General features: G+C 42.0%; 1 protein-coding gene across 1 annotated transcript; it reads left to right on the forward strand.

Annotated features, from left to right (window-relative positions):
* Positions 1-17: 17 nt before the first annotated feature.
* CKAP2 (cytoskeleton associated protein 2) lies at positions 18-17,676 on the forward strand (the record flags this gene model as incomplete). Its single annotated transcript, XM_064167990.1, is given in 13 exon segments — positions 18-119; positions 2,871-2,962; positions 9,886-9,963; positions 10,745-10,775; positions 11,943-12,159; positions 12,162-12,340; positions 12,450-12,760; positions 13,823-14,009; positions 14,567-14,734; positions 15,253-15,288; positions 15,290-15,338; positions 15,905-16,162; positions 16,165-17,676. Coding segments are annotated over 13 exon segments (1,827 nt in total), but the record flags the coding sequence as incomplete, so codon positions are not given.
* Positions 17,677-18,171: the final 495 nt, after the last annotated feature.

Consider the following 18,171-nt stretch of genomic DNA (forward strand, 5'->3'; position numbering starts at 1 on the left):
GCGCTGTGTGGCTGGTGATTAAAACGGCCCTCGAAGCGTCATTTATACCACGGGCCGTCATAGCAGCACGTCCGTTCCTCAGCTCCCGGCTAGCTGAAGGCCTGAAATGGCGCACTGAGGTAAGGTTGTGGGGCTGGCACCAGGAAGCAAAGCCCCAAAGGGCTAAGCAGGCCGAGCGGAGTCGCGGTACTTTGTTGGAGCTGTCCGTTGCTTCCGTCTTGTGTTGCTCTGGGTAAAGCCGAAGTAGGTAAAGGGAGAAGCCGGCGGACGAAGTGAGCTCGTCGCTCTCTCCGGGCCAACGGGACATGAGGGCAAGCGCCTCAGGTGGAGCCGGACAGATCTTGGCAGTAGTGTACGCTTTCATGGCCTTAGAGCTCCTAACCGGAACATCGAGACTATTGAGACCCTCTCATGGCAGATGTGGGACTGGTGCTCTCCCCCAGGCAGAGCTTCTGGAGTGAAAGGAGTGCTTTTAACTTGGGACATACATAAACGCGCTGTATGACTGGTTTGGTCTTTGCAAGTTAAACAAACTGAACTGCTCTGATGGGTCTTTGCTGTTTAGAGGTTGATGAGACATGAGTTTCTGAAGCAGAAGATGCGAGGGAGGTTCTAGATAGGCAGCACACTGAGTTTGCTGTTGTGCAGCATCTCTAGGCGGGTACGCCTTCAGAAGCAGGTGGTGTACACTACCTCTCAGGCTTCATTCTGTGTGGGCTTGGACAGCATTTTTATGTCCTGCATGAAACAGTGTTGCAGCGAGCATGAGTCTCAAGCCATTCTGCCGTCTGTGAGTTTCAGGCATTGGTGTGTCAGTGCCGGAGGAGGTTTTGAGGGTAATTACTCCATTCTATGCGATGGCAACTTTTTTATCACGGAAGAGTCTGTTAACCAAATACTTAATTCTTTCCAACATTTAGGTTCTTGAAGACCATGTTTAAGTGACTTTTACAGTCTAAGCCCTAGTAACACAAAAGTATCTCAGCATTAAGGGAGCATAAAGGTGGACCTTGCAAAGATTTCTGATGTTTGAATGAAGAACAAAGGTCAAGACAAAATGTGAAAGATAACACGTGCAAAGAGACTCAAAAGGGACTCATACCTGCCTAGGAACGGCAGAAATTGGATTTTATATGGAAGTTCGTTGAATGCTTCTGCTACTGAATGAGTCTGTGACAGGATGGTGCAATGCTATGAATTCCTGAATGCCATAAAGGAATTATTGTTTAGAGTTGAAGATAATGCTTTAACTTCTTATTCTTACATCCCACTGCACAGGAAACAGTTGTAACACTTGGAGCTTAACTGCCTAGACTAGCTTTTGGGTGCTTGTATTTGCTTTGAGTGGCAGGATCCTCTAATCTCAGCTGCTTCCAGCAAGATAAGGTCATTGTCCTTATAAGAATAAGGTAAGGTCTCAGGGAAAGATCAGCAAAGTATGTATATTTCTGGTGTGCAGTGAAAACGTGAGAAACAGTATCCTGTTCTGTATGCCTTCCTGTATGAAGACAGTGACAACTGGCTTAAGACATGTTGCAGGCCACGTTGCCTGCTATTTCTGCTTGCTGGCTGGCACCCACGGTAAACATGTCCATAAAACCAATATGGCTGCGACGAGCCGTGAGGGTCTTCAGAAACGATTCAATACGAATTATGCCAAAGCCTTTTATTGATCATAACAGCCCAAATTTATGCACTCAGACAGTAGAGCACAGGCCTACACATTAGCATAATTAGTCAGTGGTGACCCACCACATCTGCATAAGTACACACCTGTTTATTCTCGTTAGCGAAGGTCCCATTATCTACCCCTTCTGAGATAAGGTGGCCAGCTGCGTGTGAGAACCAAGGTTTGTTATTACAAGGATCTGCCTGTTGTCTCTTCACTCCGTTCCTACAGGAGTCCTGCACCCCACAACTCTTCTGCATTCTGCATTCCCACAAAGACATTTTCAGAATCATTTTGTGGTGTTAGTAGTACTACCACTGGACCAACAAATGACAGTAGAAGAGAAGCAAAAACTTTTGCAGATGGTCAGCTGTGTTCATGTGCATGATGCTTTTGTGTGCTGTATTTACCTTACTACCTGTTTGTCCCAGGTTGAGACTATAGGGTTAAGATTTTTCTGGGGACTAGAAGATTGTTATTCAATCCCATAATTCTGCTATCTCTTTATAAACTCACAACAAGGTTCGCTCTCCTTTCCTCCTCCTGCCCTGTGTCTGGCAGGACCCGCTTTATGGAGAAGAACATGTAAGCAGTAGGCCTGTTTTGGCACCTTCAGAAGCACTGGTGGGGAGAGGAGGATTGGAGCACTGGGTAGCACTAGATGTAGTTTTTGGGATGGGAGAAATTCAAGGGGTTTTGCCAGAGATGCGGTAATTGCTTTGTAATGTCTCTCTACTGTGTCTCATGTCCAAATATAATTCTGTATTTTTTCTCTAATTTCATTGAGAATTTAATTTCTGATGGCTATATTCAAAAACCACAACGCTGTTGTAAGTGAAAAGTGTGCTTGCTTAAACCAGTGAAAGTGTGTGAAAGGCTGGACAGGCATGCAGAAGACTGATTTCTTCCCATTACAAAATTTTATTTCTTTCCCTTAATATGGCAGAAAAGCCATCTTGTATAGCTGCAAAATTTACATTCAACTGACCCTTAAATATAGCCTTTTTCCAAGAAATGAATTGTATACTTTCACATGAAATGTGAATGTCTAGCTAAAAACTTTATTAATCCAGTCTATTTTCATAATGTCTTGATGTTCTGTTTTAATGCATTTTCCTTTTTCTAACAGACTAAATTTGGCATTTTATGTTTTTAGCTGAAATTGCAATGTCCTTTTTTTTTATTTTGTTAAATCCACTAGAACAAAGATAATAGAAAAGATGAAGAATATCTGTCAGAGAGAAAGAAGACTTTTTCTGGAATACCCATTCAAGAAAACCAGCCATCAATCAGGTAGCTTTTCAGCTATGTCTTGCATTCCTTTAGAAAGGTCCACGTTTGGTGGGAAAGACTCAAATAGCGGTTCTTGCAGAGAACCTAAATCAGAAGTTGAGATCATGCAGCAGGACAGGGAACCACATGGATTGCTCAAAGACCTTTTATTGTCAAAAAATACTAAAGGTTTTTGTAAGCCAAGGAAAATTAGATGCAATTCATGCGATATATTATCTGATCTAGAAACTTGAGGCAGGACAGTGTATTTTTATGGCAAGAAATCCTTATTTCAGATGTGACTTTGCTGTTTACTTTCTGCAAGTAACCTTTTGTCCCTCTCTTCTGCCCAGGCTTTGTTGCATGTGTTCACAATCCACTTGCTCTAGCTTCATTGTGCTCTGTTGTTACTAATCCACTATTTTATGCTGAAAACTAATACACTGTCATAGAACCTAGTTGTGTGATGGCCAGCGGGTAGGCACAATGTTCTGTGGACCTACAGAATGCAGTGTATAGGGTTAACCCTCAAGGAGGAGTAGCCATGAACCTGACGCTAGGTGGTCTTGACCCCTCCTCAGAGGTGGGTCTGAACACCACCAGGTGATGGTTAGCCCACTCCCTCTTCCTGTCTAAAGATCCATAAAAGCAGGGGGACTTCCTGTTTTGCTATCTCTCTGTGCTCCCTGCCTCCGTGCTTACCAGCATCACCATCCTGTTCTTGGTTCTCTTTGTTTTACCACGTGGCCATCACCCATTAGGCAGACAAAGGCATTACCATCAAAACCATGTTGTATTTACACATTTTGTATTTGTTTTCCCTTCCCTATACCTTTGTAACTTCCCTACCTCAGATACCTTTTAAATTTATTGTTAAACTTTTCTTTTTTAACTTCCAAATTGAGTGAGATTCATTTATTTAGGTGTGCTTAGCTTTCCTCTCCTCTACATCGAATTCCTTCTCTGGGGAAAGAAGGGGAGAAAGAGGGAAGGGCACTCTATAAAATTTTTCTATCAAAATTTGAGTGTCTGGGAATTTAAATTAGAACTGAGACATGCAGTCACCCTGTTGTCAGTTAATAGTGTTTCTTTTTACTGAGCTCTGTTTAAAATCTTCCTGATGTCATTTAAATCTGGACCTTCTAACAAGCAACAGAAGTTTTAGACATGTCAGTGATATGAAAAATGGTACCCATGTCAATATGAGAATGGCAAGCAGGGTGTGTCAGAGCTAATTGGGTAGAGACACTGAAACCTATGAGCGATAACAGAAAGCACTGAGAGAGAGACCCTCTGTCAATGTGGGACGTGAACAAAATAGGGGTGTGTCAGAGCTAACTAAGCAAGCTAGGGACGGGCAATAACAGAATAGCGCACGAGCATGGTAGACAAGAAACCGTGAAGCACACGACTGTGAAGATGCAAATAGCCGAGTCACAATGACACCCGAGGAGACTCAATACTCAGCCTCACAACCACCGTAGAGACCAGCAGGAGGATTAGTATTGCATGCGCAACAGTTCCAGAAAAACTGCAACTGCTTTGGAAGTGTTTGAATATGTATTAAACTTCTTTACGAATATGTATGTAAGCGGGTGTCCCAGGTTGAGGCTATAGGGTTACAAAAAAATTTCTACGGACTAGAAGATGGTTATTCAATCCCATAATTCTGCTATCTCTTTATAGACTGACAACAAGGTCAGTTTGCTATCCTTTCCTCCTCCTGCCCTAAGTGTGTGGCGGGAGCCAATTTATCGGGAACATGCAAGCATGTAAGCTCTTGGATGGCGGAGGCGTTGGGGGCTGGGAGATTGTGAGCAACTGGGGAATGTAGATTTAGTTTTTGGGGGGATTGGAAACTTCAAGGGGGCTTGCCATGATAATTGCTTTGTAATGTCTATCACTGTATTCATTCTCTCTATATGTAATTCTGTAATTTCTCTCACCAATTTGATTTGAGAGTTTCTATCTCTGTCGGCTCTCTTAAAAAAACTACAACAGCGGGAAATAAAAATCCTGCAGCTGATGTGTACATTGTGCAGCTGTGGAGCTAAACTCCCCCTGCACCCAGTTGCAGATCTTGCTTATCAAATAAAACTCCTTAAATTTATAGAAGTTTTGGTGGCTAAATTTTAACAAGTTGTGCTAGTTTGAAGCAGGCTAGAATGTTTTGGTGAGAAGAACTAGATTACAGGCTGTAAAAAGAAAACAGTGGTGATGTCTACTTCGCTCACAGTCTTGCTGAGAACTATAGGAACAAGAAAAAAAAAAGCATTTGATAACACTCTCGCCATCACTTTCGCTCGGACTACTGGCTGAGCTGCATCTCTCTAACCTCACTCTCCATTTTGGACTAACCCACTTTGCTTCTTAACCTCTGACCGAACCTCTATTCTTCCTTGGGACTGGAGTAAGGTTGAGAGGGGTAGGGGGAAGGTGAAGGGGTGGTTGAGAGCCCCTCCTGGGGACTTGGGTTTCTGGGAGGGGAGTTGTGTTTCTGTATTACCTTTTTTACCTTGTATATTTCTGTATATAACTGTATATATTTTAAATATCTGCTTGTATATTGTGCTAGCTGTAAATAAATAGTAGCTTCGTTCATATTTCCAGAGCTGGTTGAGTCTAGTCTGGGTGATTTCTAAAGTGTGTGGGGGTGGGGAACACCCAAACCATCACACCAGTGCTATGAAGGAGTACAAAAGCTTCTAGCTTTAACGTTAGTTCATGGTGTTAGGCCAATCGTTTTTTGTAAATGGTAAGTTTCAGTTTGAAAGTTTTTCCCATCTAAATAGGCAATTTTGACACTTTGTATACTTGAGGAGGCACGGTCTCATGTTCAATGGCACAGAATTACTTTGTTATGCAAATCTAATGCAAGACTGACCTCTGAGCACAAATTACAGATAACAAAAAGAATAATTGCAATCTGCCACAGACTTGTTCTGTGTAGCAGGAAAAGGTAAGTACTTTCATGTTGTAGAAAGCTATCTTCTGTTAGAAAATCAATGTAAATTACTTTCATTGTAGCAATTCATTTAGCATTTGATCTCCTCTACTTTCAATGGGTTTAGTCCCCTTTTCTGGCTATTAAATTCCAAAGCTTTACATAGTCTTTAGCTAACTTGCTGTTTACAGCCATCATGCATGTGTGTGCCCCTAATGTTTTTACTTTGCAGATGTTTCCCTTTAGGAAACTGTTACTGATCCACAGTGACTAACTGTCGTGGTGTTTTTGTCATGCTGTCTTTAAAAAAAAACATTAAACTCTCAAATCAAGTTGGAGAGAAAATACAGAATTATATTTAGAGAGAGAAAACAGCAATAGACGTTACAAAAGCAATTACCATGTCAAGTCCCCTTGGAGTTTCCCCCATCCCCAAAAAAACTATATCTACACTCCCCTGTGCTCCAATCATCCCCCCCACCCTCCCAATGCCTCCGCCATCCAAGAGGCCCACCGCTCACATGTTCCCATAAAGTGCCTCCCACCCACCCACTCAGGGCAGGAGGAGGAGGAAAGGATAGCAAAACTGTCCTTGTTGTCAGTCTATAAAGAGATAGCAGAATTATGGGTTTGAATAACAATCTTCTAGTCCCCAGAAAATGTTTTTAACCCTATAGCCTCAACCTGGGACATTCCACCCCTATATTCAATCCCATAATTTCTGCTCATCACACTACTCATCTAACTAGAAATAGATTATCTATATGTTAACAGTGCCAACAAAATACTGCATCATTCTGAGTGCTTTCCTTCAAATCCATCTGTCACTCAGGTCCTGGACACAACACTTCTCATCGAATGGGAATTCTCGGATGACATCCACTATCTGAAAGAAACTCAGTAACAACTTGCACATACTTTAAACTCTGACTGTCTCAGTCCAAATCAAAACTTGCACTTGATCTTGTCAGCCTCCTGCATTGCCCAACATATGTGTCCTAGACATCCCCCACCAGGAGATAACCACTCCTTGGACAGGTTGTATCCCCACCCAAAGGCAGAAAACACACATACAATTTTCCAACAAATCCTTTTCACAAACAAGGGAACTCTGTTTCCATCTGCATTGTACTCAGCAGCACTCAACATCAAATAATGGACAGTCTCAGTCCATTCTCACTCAAATCTTTGCAGTCTGTGCATCCAAGCAGCCGCCCACTGCAAAGTCTCAATTACTCTTTGCAGATTTTCCTAGAGTTCTCTGCACAATCTGGCTTAGTCTACAGTTGTCTCAAATCGTGTGTCTCCACCCCTGGGGCACTCAAATGGGGCAACTAAGTCCAGTTCATTTCCATTCTTCAAGCTGCTGCTCCAGTTTGCTTCTCATGCATACAGGAGTGAAGATCCCTTCATCACAGATGAATTCCATCTCTCTGTCACAGATGAGTTCCAGTATCTACAAGAGTCCCATGCTTCCACTTGTCTCTTGTACCAGGCCATCCACCACCCCGGAGGGTACAGTCCTGCAGTTCCTTTTCTCTAGCTGCACAATCAAAGTGAACCCCCACACCACCAGTCTACTTTCAAATTTATTTAACCTTTCCCAGCACCTCCCCCTCCACCTTTTCAACAGACAACTGGATGAGGAGCAGGTGGCAGAATAGGGAAGAGATCCTCTACAGGATGAATGCCATTCACTACAACCGCTGCCTGACTAGGAGCGTCCATCCTCAGCACTGCCTCACCAAGCCAGAGGAGGCACTACCGTCAGGGCGCCCTTGCGGCTCGCCCTGCCGCTTGAGCTCGGCACCAGAGCTGCCGCTGCCGCTAGTCCTGGCTGGCTGCTCTGTGCAGAACCAGGCAGTGTGCTCGGGAAGCGGGGCAAACCCCCTCCCCCTCCCATGCTCGTTACCGCTGGTTCCGCCACTGTAAAGTTAAGACTGAGTCGCAGCGAGGGATTCGAATCCCTATCGCCGCTCTCCGCATCTTCCCCAGCAGGACACATTCCAAATTCAGGCTCTCCATCTACAGCCTCAGCCTGCCCGTACTCGCTGCCTGCGTTGGGACAGGAAGGATACCAAAGAACGGCCGTTTCTTCCGAAGTCACCGGCTCGTCTCCTGAATAGGGAGTGGCTGCGCTCAGCAAGAGGCGGGCCACCACGGCCATCAGCCCGCCACGGAGGGCACCGCTGGTTCCGCGTGACGCCATCTTCGAAGCGCTGCCTGGATCTGCGGGTCATGGGGAGGCCACCGGCACAGCCGGAGCCGCCTGCGTTTCCACTGCCCGCATTTCCACCGGCCGCGGCATTCCCCACCAAGAGGGGAAAACTTACACGGGTTTGCCTGCTACGCTCTCCCCCACCCCTCCAGCTCGCCCCGGGCAGGGCCGCTCGGCACCGCGGTGTGGGTCAGCAAGAGCTGTGGCCGCTTCAGGGGCTGGGGTCCCATAGGATCATCAACCACCTCAGAAACTCGCTTCTCGCCGCTTCCTTCTCCCTGCTCCGCCACCCAGGAGGGGAGCGGCGCACTTCTCCAAGCCTTCCAACTCTCCATACCAGCTTCACTAAGAGGCACCATTTTCCCTAAGCTCTAATTCTGTATTTTTCTCCAATTCAGTCCATGCACAACCAACCATCTCGTTCCCCGTACGGGCCACCAAAATTCTTTCGTGGTTTTTTTTTTTTTTTGTTTTTTTTTTTTTTTTTTTTTTTTTTTTTGTTTGTTTGTTTGTTTTTATTTAAGAGAGCACGACAGAGATTAAACTCTCAAATCAAGTTGGAGAGAAAATACATAATTATATTTGGAGAGAGAAAACAGCAATCGACATTACAAAATCAATTACCATGGCAACCCCCCTTGAAGTTTCCCCCATCCCAAAAAAAAAAATTATATCTACACTCCCCAGTGCTCCAATCATCCCCCCCCAACGCCTCTGCCATCCAAGAGGCCTACTGCTTACATGTTCCCGATAAAGTGCCTCCTGCCACACACTCAGGGCAGGAGAGGGAGGAAAGGAGAGCGAACTGACCTTGTTGTCAGTCTATAAAGAGATAGCAGAATTATGGGATTGAATAACAATCTTCTAGTCTCCAGAAAATGTTTTTAACCCTATAGCGTCAACCTGGGACACTAACCAAAAGGAGGCTATAGTGACCTGAGTGTTAAACCTCTTTTCCCAAGTAACAAATGAGAGGAAAACAGTCTTGCGTTGTACCAGGCGAGGTTTAGATTGGATATTAGGAAATATCCAATCTAAGAGATAGCTGTCAAGCACTGGAACAGGGTGCCCAGGAAAGTATTTAAAAGATGGTGGCACTTAAGGACATGAGGTAGTGGTGGACTTGTCAGTGGCAAGAATGGTAGTTTTCGGCCATGTATTTTATAACATTTGTCTTTGGATTCACAACTTTGAAAGGAGATACTTTTCTTCTAGGTTGTCAATACGCTTTCATAGTTGCTAGGAGAAAATACTGGTTTTGATGGATTTTGTTACTTGGTAGTCTGATGCCAGCTCTAGTACCTGACTACAGGCCTTAGAATCTGGCTGTGTATTAGGCTGTGTATCCTTGTTCAGACTTGCCTGAAATGGCTTGGCTAGTGATGATTGCAGTAGCTGAGCTTCAGCTTCTTGTGCTGCTCTATATTCTCCCTCAGCTGCAGCATTCGGGATCTTGACTTTCTGTAGCAGATGCATCAGGCTGCACAGGTTGATGCTCACTCTTAAACATGAGAATGGCACCTGTAGCAAACATGGTCTGTTCTCTTTTTCCCTTTGTTGGCCAGCTCTTTATTGTGTAAGAAGGGATCTTTTGCAGCCCAGGCTGAGATTGGTGGATGCTTAGTCACTTTCTTTCTGGAGGAAGAATATAAGTTGAACAGAAATGCTTTTGTGTGAATTCAGCCTGCAGATTTGCCCTGTGGGTCATGTAAATTTACTCTAAAAATACATTCATTTATGTTGCAGGTTCATTTGAGATGTCTTTTTATAATATTTTTTAAGCAGTAGAAGAGCTTGGAGAACAACTTGCAATAATACTCCAAACAAAATACAGCTCTCAACCTCTTCAAAACCAGAATGGTAAGCTTCTAAATGATACTGAAGTAGTGATGCACTCTAGTTCTGTGACTACAACACTCCACTCAATATATTTATATACATGCCTTATGTCATCAATGCTGACATAATTATGACATTTTAACAACTTTTCTCTGAGAATCTTACCTTTTGGATTTTCAATCTTTGGGTGAGTTAAAGTTTATTTATGTGTGCTAGTTTGAAGCAGGGTAGAGTGTTTTGGTGAGAAGAACTAGATTCATAGGCCTGTGAAAGGAAAAACAGTGGCGATGTCCTACTCCCCTCAGAGCCTTGCTGAAGAAGAAACAAAAACATTAGATAACACCTTGCCATTTTGTCTGGCATTCGGCCTTGGGCTGCTGACTGAGCTGCATTCTCCCCTAACACTCACCTTCCACTCACCTTTTGCTTCTAACCTCTTTTTCTGAACCTCTATCTCCTTGGGACTGGGGTAAGGTTGAGAGGGGTAGGGGGAAGTTGCAGGAGTGGTTGAGAGTCCCTCCTGGGGACTCAGGTTTCTGGGAGGGGAGTTGTGTTTCTGTATTACCTTTTTTACCTTGTATATTTCTGTATATAACTGTATATATTGTAAATATCTGCTTGTATATTGTACTAGCTGTAAATAAATAGCTTCAATTTATATTCCCAGAGGGACGGATAAGTCTAGTCTGGTGATTTCTTAAGTGTGGGGAACACCAAACCATCACATTATGTTAGATGGTTTCATGGGCTCATTCAGCAGCTGAGATCTAGAAGCACTTGCACAACTGTCCCCACACCCCAGTGGGATGGGAAGGGAAACTGAAATCTGTGAGGTAAGATAAGCAAAGTTTTAATAGAATAGCAGAAAAAGCAATCAAGAATAATAGTTATGAAATAGTACACAAAGCAAGTGACACAAAACACAGTCTGACTATGGTGGTTAGACCTGGCTTTGCCTCACTTGTCTGCCTGACCTGCCCCACTGCTCAGCAGCTACATGCTCATGAGTGAGGGGGAAAACTGCAAAAGTGTAAATTGGTGTTGGTTTTGGTCATTTGTGGGTGTTTGGTTTTTTTCCAGAAGGGAGATATTTTTGGTCTGTTTTTACATCTCATGTAATTTTAAAAATTAATAACATAGCTGCCTAAAATAATGGCCCTTGTACTCAAGCTCTAGTTACTGGCTTGAACAAAACTAATTTCTAAGCCTGAATGACGAACCAGGAAATGCTATGTGGTGTAGTTCTTTTTTATAGTTCCAAGGACATACTCCTTAAGAGTATCAGCTTCTGCAGACTTCCATGTTTAATTTGAAGTTTTCATCTTGCATTGGATCTTTCATTCTTCTATAAACTGCTGTTTAGACAATGCTGAATTAGTTTCTATAAAGCATCTTCTTTGGGGGGAAAATGTTAGGTCACACTTCTCATGGCCTCTGGGCTAAGATTATGCTGAGAATCACAGTAGTAAAACTCAGGTGTCTTAACTACAGCATCCTACAACTTATTAGCAAGAAAAAAATATCACCTGGTAACATAGCCCAGTTCCCTAATTAAAGGCTTTACTCAATACCTTATGTTAGTAAGTTATCCTTGCTGACTGGAGGAATGGTGCTGCCGTTAAATAGTAGGGTATGTGAACTGATATACAGCTTCCAACTTAAAACAAGGTTGAAACTCTGACTATTCATATAAGGTGATTTGGCCAGTTAAAAGGCAGCAGTTGATTTGAGGTTTGTTTCTTTAGAAGAGTAGCCCTTGGATTAGACTGCTTTACTTCCATGGCAGAGTTTAAACAATCCATATGACACTTTGGTTTAGGAGAACTCTCTAATAATAGTTGACAAATACTCCACTATATATGCACTACTTTTGTAGATACTTTTAGGGTGGAATTTAGAGTTAATCAGTCCTATAAAGCAGTGGAAAGCCTCTTTGGATACAAGTAACCTGCAGCATCCATGTATTTCTAACGTCTTCATGCATGTACCTTTGATTTCAGGAAAATAAAGAGAATGCTAATAAGCTCTTATGGGACCAATCAAGTGAAATCTCTGGAAAAATTAGTTTAAACTCTTCCACAATCTCTCTGACGAATTCCTTATCAGGCACAAACTGTAAACCTGGAGATTACGCTTCCAAGGATGAAGTCATTGAAAAAAAATCTCAGCATATGTCACTTAACTAGACCTTCTTGCAATTAGAAAGCATAAAAGAAAAACGATTGCAGAAAAGCAAAGTTCAAATGCCAGCTTACCAAAGAAAGCAGTGCTTGGTATATATCATGGTAAAATTGTCCAATCCAAGATAAACTCCTTCTGAAAAGCACCAAAAAATGAGGGGGAAAAGAGTTGTTTGCCAGACAAGAAGCTGATTCCTTATGCCACCACCAAAACAGCAGTAAGTTCTTTGCTCATGAGCAGTTGTATTGCGGTTCTTGTTACAGGTTTAACAATACGTTTAAAACAACTCTAGTTCTGTAAAGCCAAATTATGTTCTCTCATTTCAGAGCAAACCATCTGACAAAGCTTCTACTGGCTTGCAGTCTGATCTGAAGAAATGTCAACCAACATGTGCTGTAGCAATTAAAAAAGGAACAGTCCAAAAAATGATGATTGAAAAGCAGACATCAAAGGCTGCTGCTAACAAGTCTGATCACAGACTACTAGAAGTGAAGAAACGTGCAGATTGTTCTGAAGATGAAAGACCAGAAGCTCCAGCAAAACCCATTTATGTTGCTGATAAAAAGTCAGGACAGAATTCTAAAACTAACAGCAACAGAAAACCTGCTCTGCCAAAAGAGGCAACAAAAGACACAAGGTAACTTGAATTACTCTTATAGCTTGATCTCTGGAGAAAAATAAACCTTTCCAAGAATATCTATTTTGATGTATTTCTTGCTGTAGATGTGGTAAAAAATGAGTGTTTGAAGTTGACGCCCAAGGGCAGCATACTAAAACTGCTGACATAATACTGAGAAACTGGGATTCAAACTAATTGCAGCAGTTTTTCAGGCTCATAGGTTGTCCTGTGTAGTTAAAAATACAAAATTTACATTGCTTGAACTCTTTTGGATTGTAGGCTAAGTGTTGTGACAGCCTTAAGCATGATAGATAAGCCTGTAAGTGAAATGCAAATGTATGTCACTGCTTTAAAAAAAAGGATGCACGTACAAGTGACCATTTTTATGGAGAACATTTGTCAATGACACATCTTTCATTTTGGTGACTGCAATTTAGATGATGGGGTGGTGGATTACAATCTAAAAGTCTGTTCTTGATAGAGTTCCTTGTAGAATGTCACATTTACTTAAAATTGGTGGTGTAGTGGGATAGGGTTGAAATTAAATATATAGGAAGACTTACATTTGTGCATGGGTTTCAGAATTTAAAAGCAATGTGATAAGGTGCTTTGGGCTGTTCATAATGATTTGGTTTAGGACATAGTTGGACTTGATCTTGAAGGTCTTTTCCAACCTGATTAATTCTATGGTACTCTCTAGTTTTCTGGTTTGAAGTGGGATTAGGGTGAAGAGGGGATGCAGAATAAATATGAATCACGTTTTACCTTTGTTGAAAAAAAAAACCCAACAAAAAAACCCAAACAACCAAATCTGTGTAGCCCAAATCTCTTGTTGCTGCTTGGAAGGGGAGACACTGAAGTGTTTTGACTCAACAGGTATCTGAAGCAGCTAGTGATATGCATGGTTGTGAAATTTCCATGCAGGTCTAAATGGCAATTGTAATCCTTTCAGGATAAAGGGAGAGGACTCAAGGACTACCTGGGAAGTACTTCTTTGTACAACTTACCATAGTTAGCATTGGTAAACATAAAAAGTGACAAAATAGCTGCTGCTTCAGCTAATGATATTCTTAAATGCAGAGCTTGTCTGGATGGATGGAGGACATCCAAATGAAAAGTGATGAGGAGACCTCCTATATCTGTGCTTCTGGGACCTCAGTCTAAAAGCAAAAAAAAGGAATTATCTTCTGGTAATTCTTCAGAAGATGTATTACACAGTGAAAAGGTCAAAAAGACTCTTGCAGTATGTCTGCAGTTAGCTGAACATGTATTCATTCCTTGCCTACCAAGTTCATTGCTCCTTACAACGTGCAAATCCTAGAGGCATCCTGGATCTGAGAATCGGATATGGGGGGACTAATTGCTTCCCAAGTTAAGCAATATCGCTTTTTTGCCATCATCTGAAGTGAAAACTTGTTTCCTTAGCTTCACTGACTTCCTGGACTACCTAATAAAGCAGAAAGGATATAATGCCATGACAGTAGCACTGAAGTAATTAACCTAAAATAGATTTGCAGTTGCAGAAACTTGTCTGAAATTACTAAACAGTCTGTTTTTAGTAGTTCTGAAGATACCTATGCATCTGACTGTCTTTTCTGTTTACCATGCTGTATGAATAATGTTCACTTGAAAGAATAGGTGAATGATGATTCTTCTGCTCCAGATTCACAGTTCAGTCTTTGAAATACTTGCTGTCTTCAACTTTCAGGGTTAGTCTCAAAATAAAAAAAATATAAAAATACTTGCTTTCTATTTCTGAAGTAGGTAAAATCTATCATCTCAAAGTTCACTGCCTTTAAATCTCTGCTTTTTTGTTCACTTCAGGGATGTCAGAGTGATGAAGTATGTGCCATGTTGGAAGAACTGACTCAAAACATTTCTGGGACCAAAAAGCTTGCAAAATATTGGATATGCTGTATGCATCTTGAACAGACAGGTCCTCTTGAAAACCTTATTACTGTATATGAGGAGGCCATTTTGGCAGGAGCAACAGTGAGCAGCTTGTCTTGACTTCAAAAATTGTATATAAAATACAATTACTTATGATTTTAACAAATACTTTCATAGTATGATGAGAACCATGTGAACTAACTGAACATAAAATAATTGGATTTGGTTTGCTCTGTAATCCCTGTAGGTACTTGCCCTCAAGAAGAAAGGTCTAGGATCATCAAAATAACATAAGATGCTTCACTTAGAAGTCTTAGTCCTTAATTTCTTCTAATACCACTAAACTCAAGGTAACTTAATTTTACATATATTGATGGACTTAATTCCTGTGCTTAAATATTAATTAAGATTTCAGGGCACCTGAAATACAGCCTTAGTGCACCAAATATGGAACATACAGCATTTGCTTGTTCTGGCTTATGTCTGAGCAGTGTTAAATCAAGGGCTTGTAACACGAACATCACGTGGCCTGTATCATTTTCCTTGTAAATGTAATACCAAATAAGCTGTAATGATTAACTTAGGAACTGTTTTCCTAAACCAATACAAATTTTTTTCAGCCTAAAGATGAACTGCAACACGCACTAATGGAAACTTTGAAAAAAATCTCTGAAAAATACTGAAAGCCTTTTAAAGTCTGAGGACGGTAAGTCTAAGTACTCTTATTTTAGTTAAATGTCTGGCTTGAGGCAATATATGTTGTTTAAACTACTTTTGCCTACTTTAAACTGTTTTGCAGAAACTTGTCTATGACCATTTTATACTCAACTGTTTTGAAAACAACCTCGACTAAGCTAATAATTTTCAATTGTGGGCATGTTAAACTTAGTAGTGGAGGTTCTCTCATATTCAAACCTCCTACCATGTTCAAAGCAATGTTCAACTACATTAGCCTGCTAAAGGGTATTTTTATGTCAGTTGCTTCTGACACCAACTCCTTCCCTAGCAGTTGCAGTGTCAGTTAAAGGTGGTAAATACTTTGATTTTGGAAGCAAAATAGCTGTATACATTTCCTGTTCAGTGACATAACCTGACAAGTAGTTTATCCCAGAAACTGCTGTGCATGGGAAGGAAGATAATAAATTCTTAGGATACTCTTAACTAGAGTTTTCAGATTGCAAATTCTTTAAGGTGACTAAAATTATCAATCAGCTGAACTGCTGTGCACCAGATGCAATACATAAATAACTTATATTTTCATCTAAGATTTAGAGGGGACTGCCATAAAAGCTCATTTAAGTGAAGTAGTGAAAGTCACCAAAGAACTAAATTCATTTGTAGAGCAGGTTCAGGAAGCCTTTGAGGATCTCTGCAATGATGATGATGACCAAAAAGAGAGTGATGACAAGAAGGCAGAAAGTGGCAATGAATTGATGAAGAAAGAAAAACTCAATTTAGACTTGATACCAAGTGAAAATATTTTGCCAAAAAAGAATAAAAGGCATAAAACTAAAGAACATAAGAAAAAGAAAGTATGAAGCAGAGAAAGGATAAGGTAAAAGATGTAGCTCAAGCAGTTAATTCTCCTAAGAACAACGCATCTTGTTTAATGAGATACAGTCCCTCTGCCACACCATACTTAGGAAGGTAAGATTACTACAAACTTTGTTACCTGAAGTTATGTTTGTGTCCTGTTGAAAGAGGGAGAAACTGCATTTGTGAACACCTAGTTAAAATCTGTCAATAACTTTAGGAATTCTAAAAAAACTTGTGAATGAAGAGGAAGGACATATTTTTAAATTAATTCCTCTAGTTACTCAAACCTCTTTTTTAATTTCCTGCTTCAGATTAATCATTCTCTTTGTGGCACAGATGTAAATGTCAGGTTTAGGATCCCTGCCCAAAATCCACATGGCAGCAGTAGTTCTACACTGAGGCTAGGTAAAGAGGAAGCAGATCTCTCCAGTCCTTCCTTTTTCAGATGTAGATGTGGTTGTATGTCATAAAATATAAGTGAACAAGGTGTTAACTGCACTGCAAAGATGATCTTACCTGTATCTTCAGGAAAAAATCTGGGGAGTAATCTCAGGACAAAACAGATAATGTTTTAAAATTCTTTTGCCACAAATTCTTTTTGTTTCTCAGGGGCATGGGCATGCTCTGTATGTACTTTGCATTAAGTTACACCTGGTAGCTGCGGCTCTCTAATGTTGCAAGGATGCCAAAGGCTGCCCTGAGCCTTTCAAGCCCTGCCAGGGCTTCTGCTAGTGCCTCAGGAAGGGCCATGGGCCAGGCCCCACACCCCACGCCAGCTTGTCTGGCCAGGCCGCACTGCCAGTCTCCCCAGCCTGGGCTATGGGCGGAGGGTCGTAAAGGGGGATGGAGCTGTCTAAGGCCAAGCGGGAGATGGCCCTGCCCACCCTCGGAGGCAGCATCCAGTGCCGCTGTGTGTTGTGGAGGGGTATTCTGCCACCTATGCTGATTGTGGCAGAGGGGAGAAATTAATTGGTGTGAGATAGTGTTTTATAAAAATATATATTTATTACCTTAAATATTCTGAACTCTTGCTACCCCCAATCACTGTAATTTAATATTAAAAGGATCTTACATGGTTATGAAAGACATTCTAGGATTAATATCCAACCGTAACTTATTAATAGCTAACAAACAGTTCAAACTATAAACAGAGAGGTGTTTTCCCTGCGGCAAATACCGCTTGGGGTCAATTTGCTATTTGCCCAGAAGGTGGGCTGAAAGCTCTTTCTGCTGTATGGCAGGAGGCAACAGAAATTACAGAGACATTAAAGCATTCACTTACAAATTCTGATTAATTATCAATCACCCTCCGGGGCTACGTCACAGCCTATACTAGTGTCCAAATTTCAAGGCAGTCTGCCTGTGGACTTTGAGGCTGGAATCCTCCCGGCTTCAGGGAAAGGAGAATCTCCCCGGCTTCTAGGGTAATGACGGTCTCTGACCTTGTTCTCCTGGCGAAGGATGGAATCTCTGCCCTTGTCTCCTGGCTTCTTCTGGATGCTCTGCTCAGAGACTCTTAGGCAGGACCTTCAGGTGCAGAGGCAGGATGTTGTGCTGTCTCAGCACGATGTAACGCTGGCTAGCAGGCCGATAGCGTGCGCAGACAAGTGGAGTCTGCTCCTGGTTACTTGTGGCAATGGTGCACACCAGGTAATCATAAGGCAGTGGGTGTGCAATAGTATATGTGGCTGCACGGGAGTCTAGCTCCATAGGTAAAGGCAGGCAATAACAGGATCTGGTCCTGATAACTCACCGCAGTGTCGTGCAAGTGTGCACAGCTGTCTGGGAGACTGTGGGAAATCCTGTCTCCGTAATAACAGCAAAACAAATAGGCATAAGCAGTGCTGGTGAGTCTAAACCTAATAATGAGTGAGTGAGCAAGCAAGGCAGCCTGTGCTAGCAAGTGAGAGTGAGCAGGGGAGTCCGAGCACGTTGTTTATCTGTGTACCTCCATTTATTACATGTGGGCCAAGATTAATGGCCCTTTGGCTGCTAGAATGACC

Source organism: Pogoniulus pusillus, chromosome 3 (genome assembly GCF_015220805.1).
Source record: "Pogoniulus pusillus isolate bPogPus1 chromosome 3, bPogPus1.pri, whole genome shotgun sequence".
Lineage (NCBI taxonomy): Eukaryota > Metazoa > Chordata > Aves > Piciformes > Lybiidae > Pogoniulus > Pogoniulus pusillus.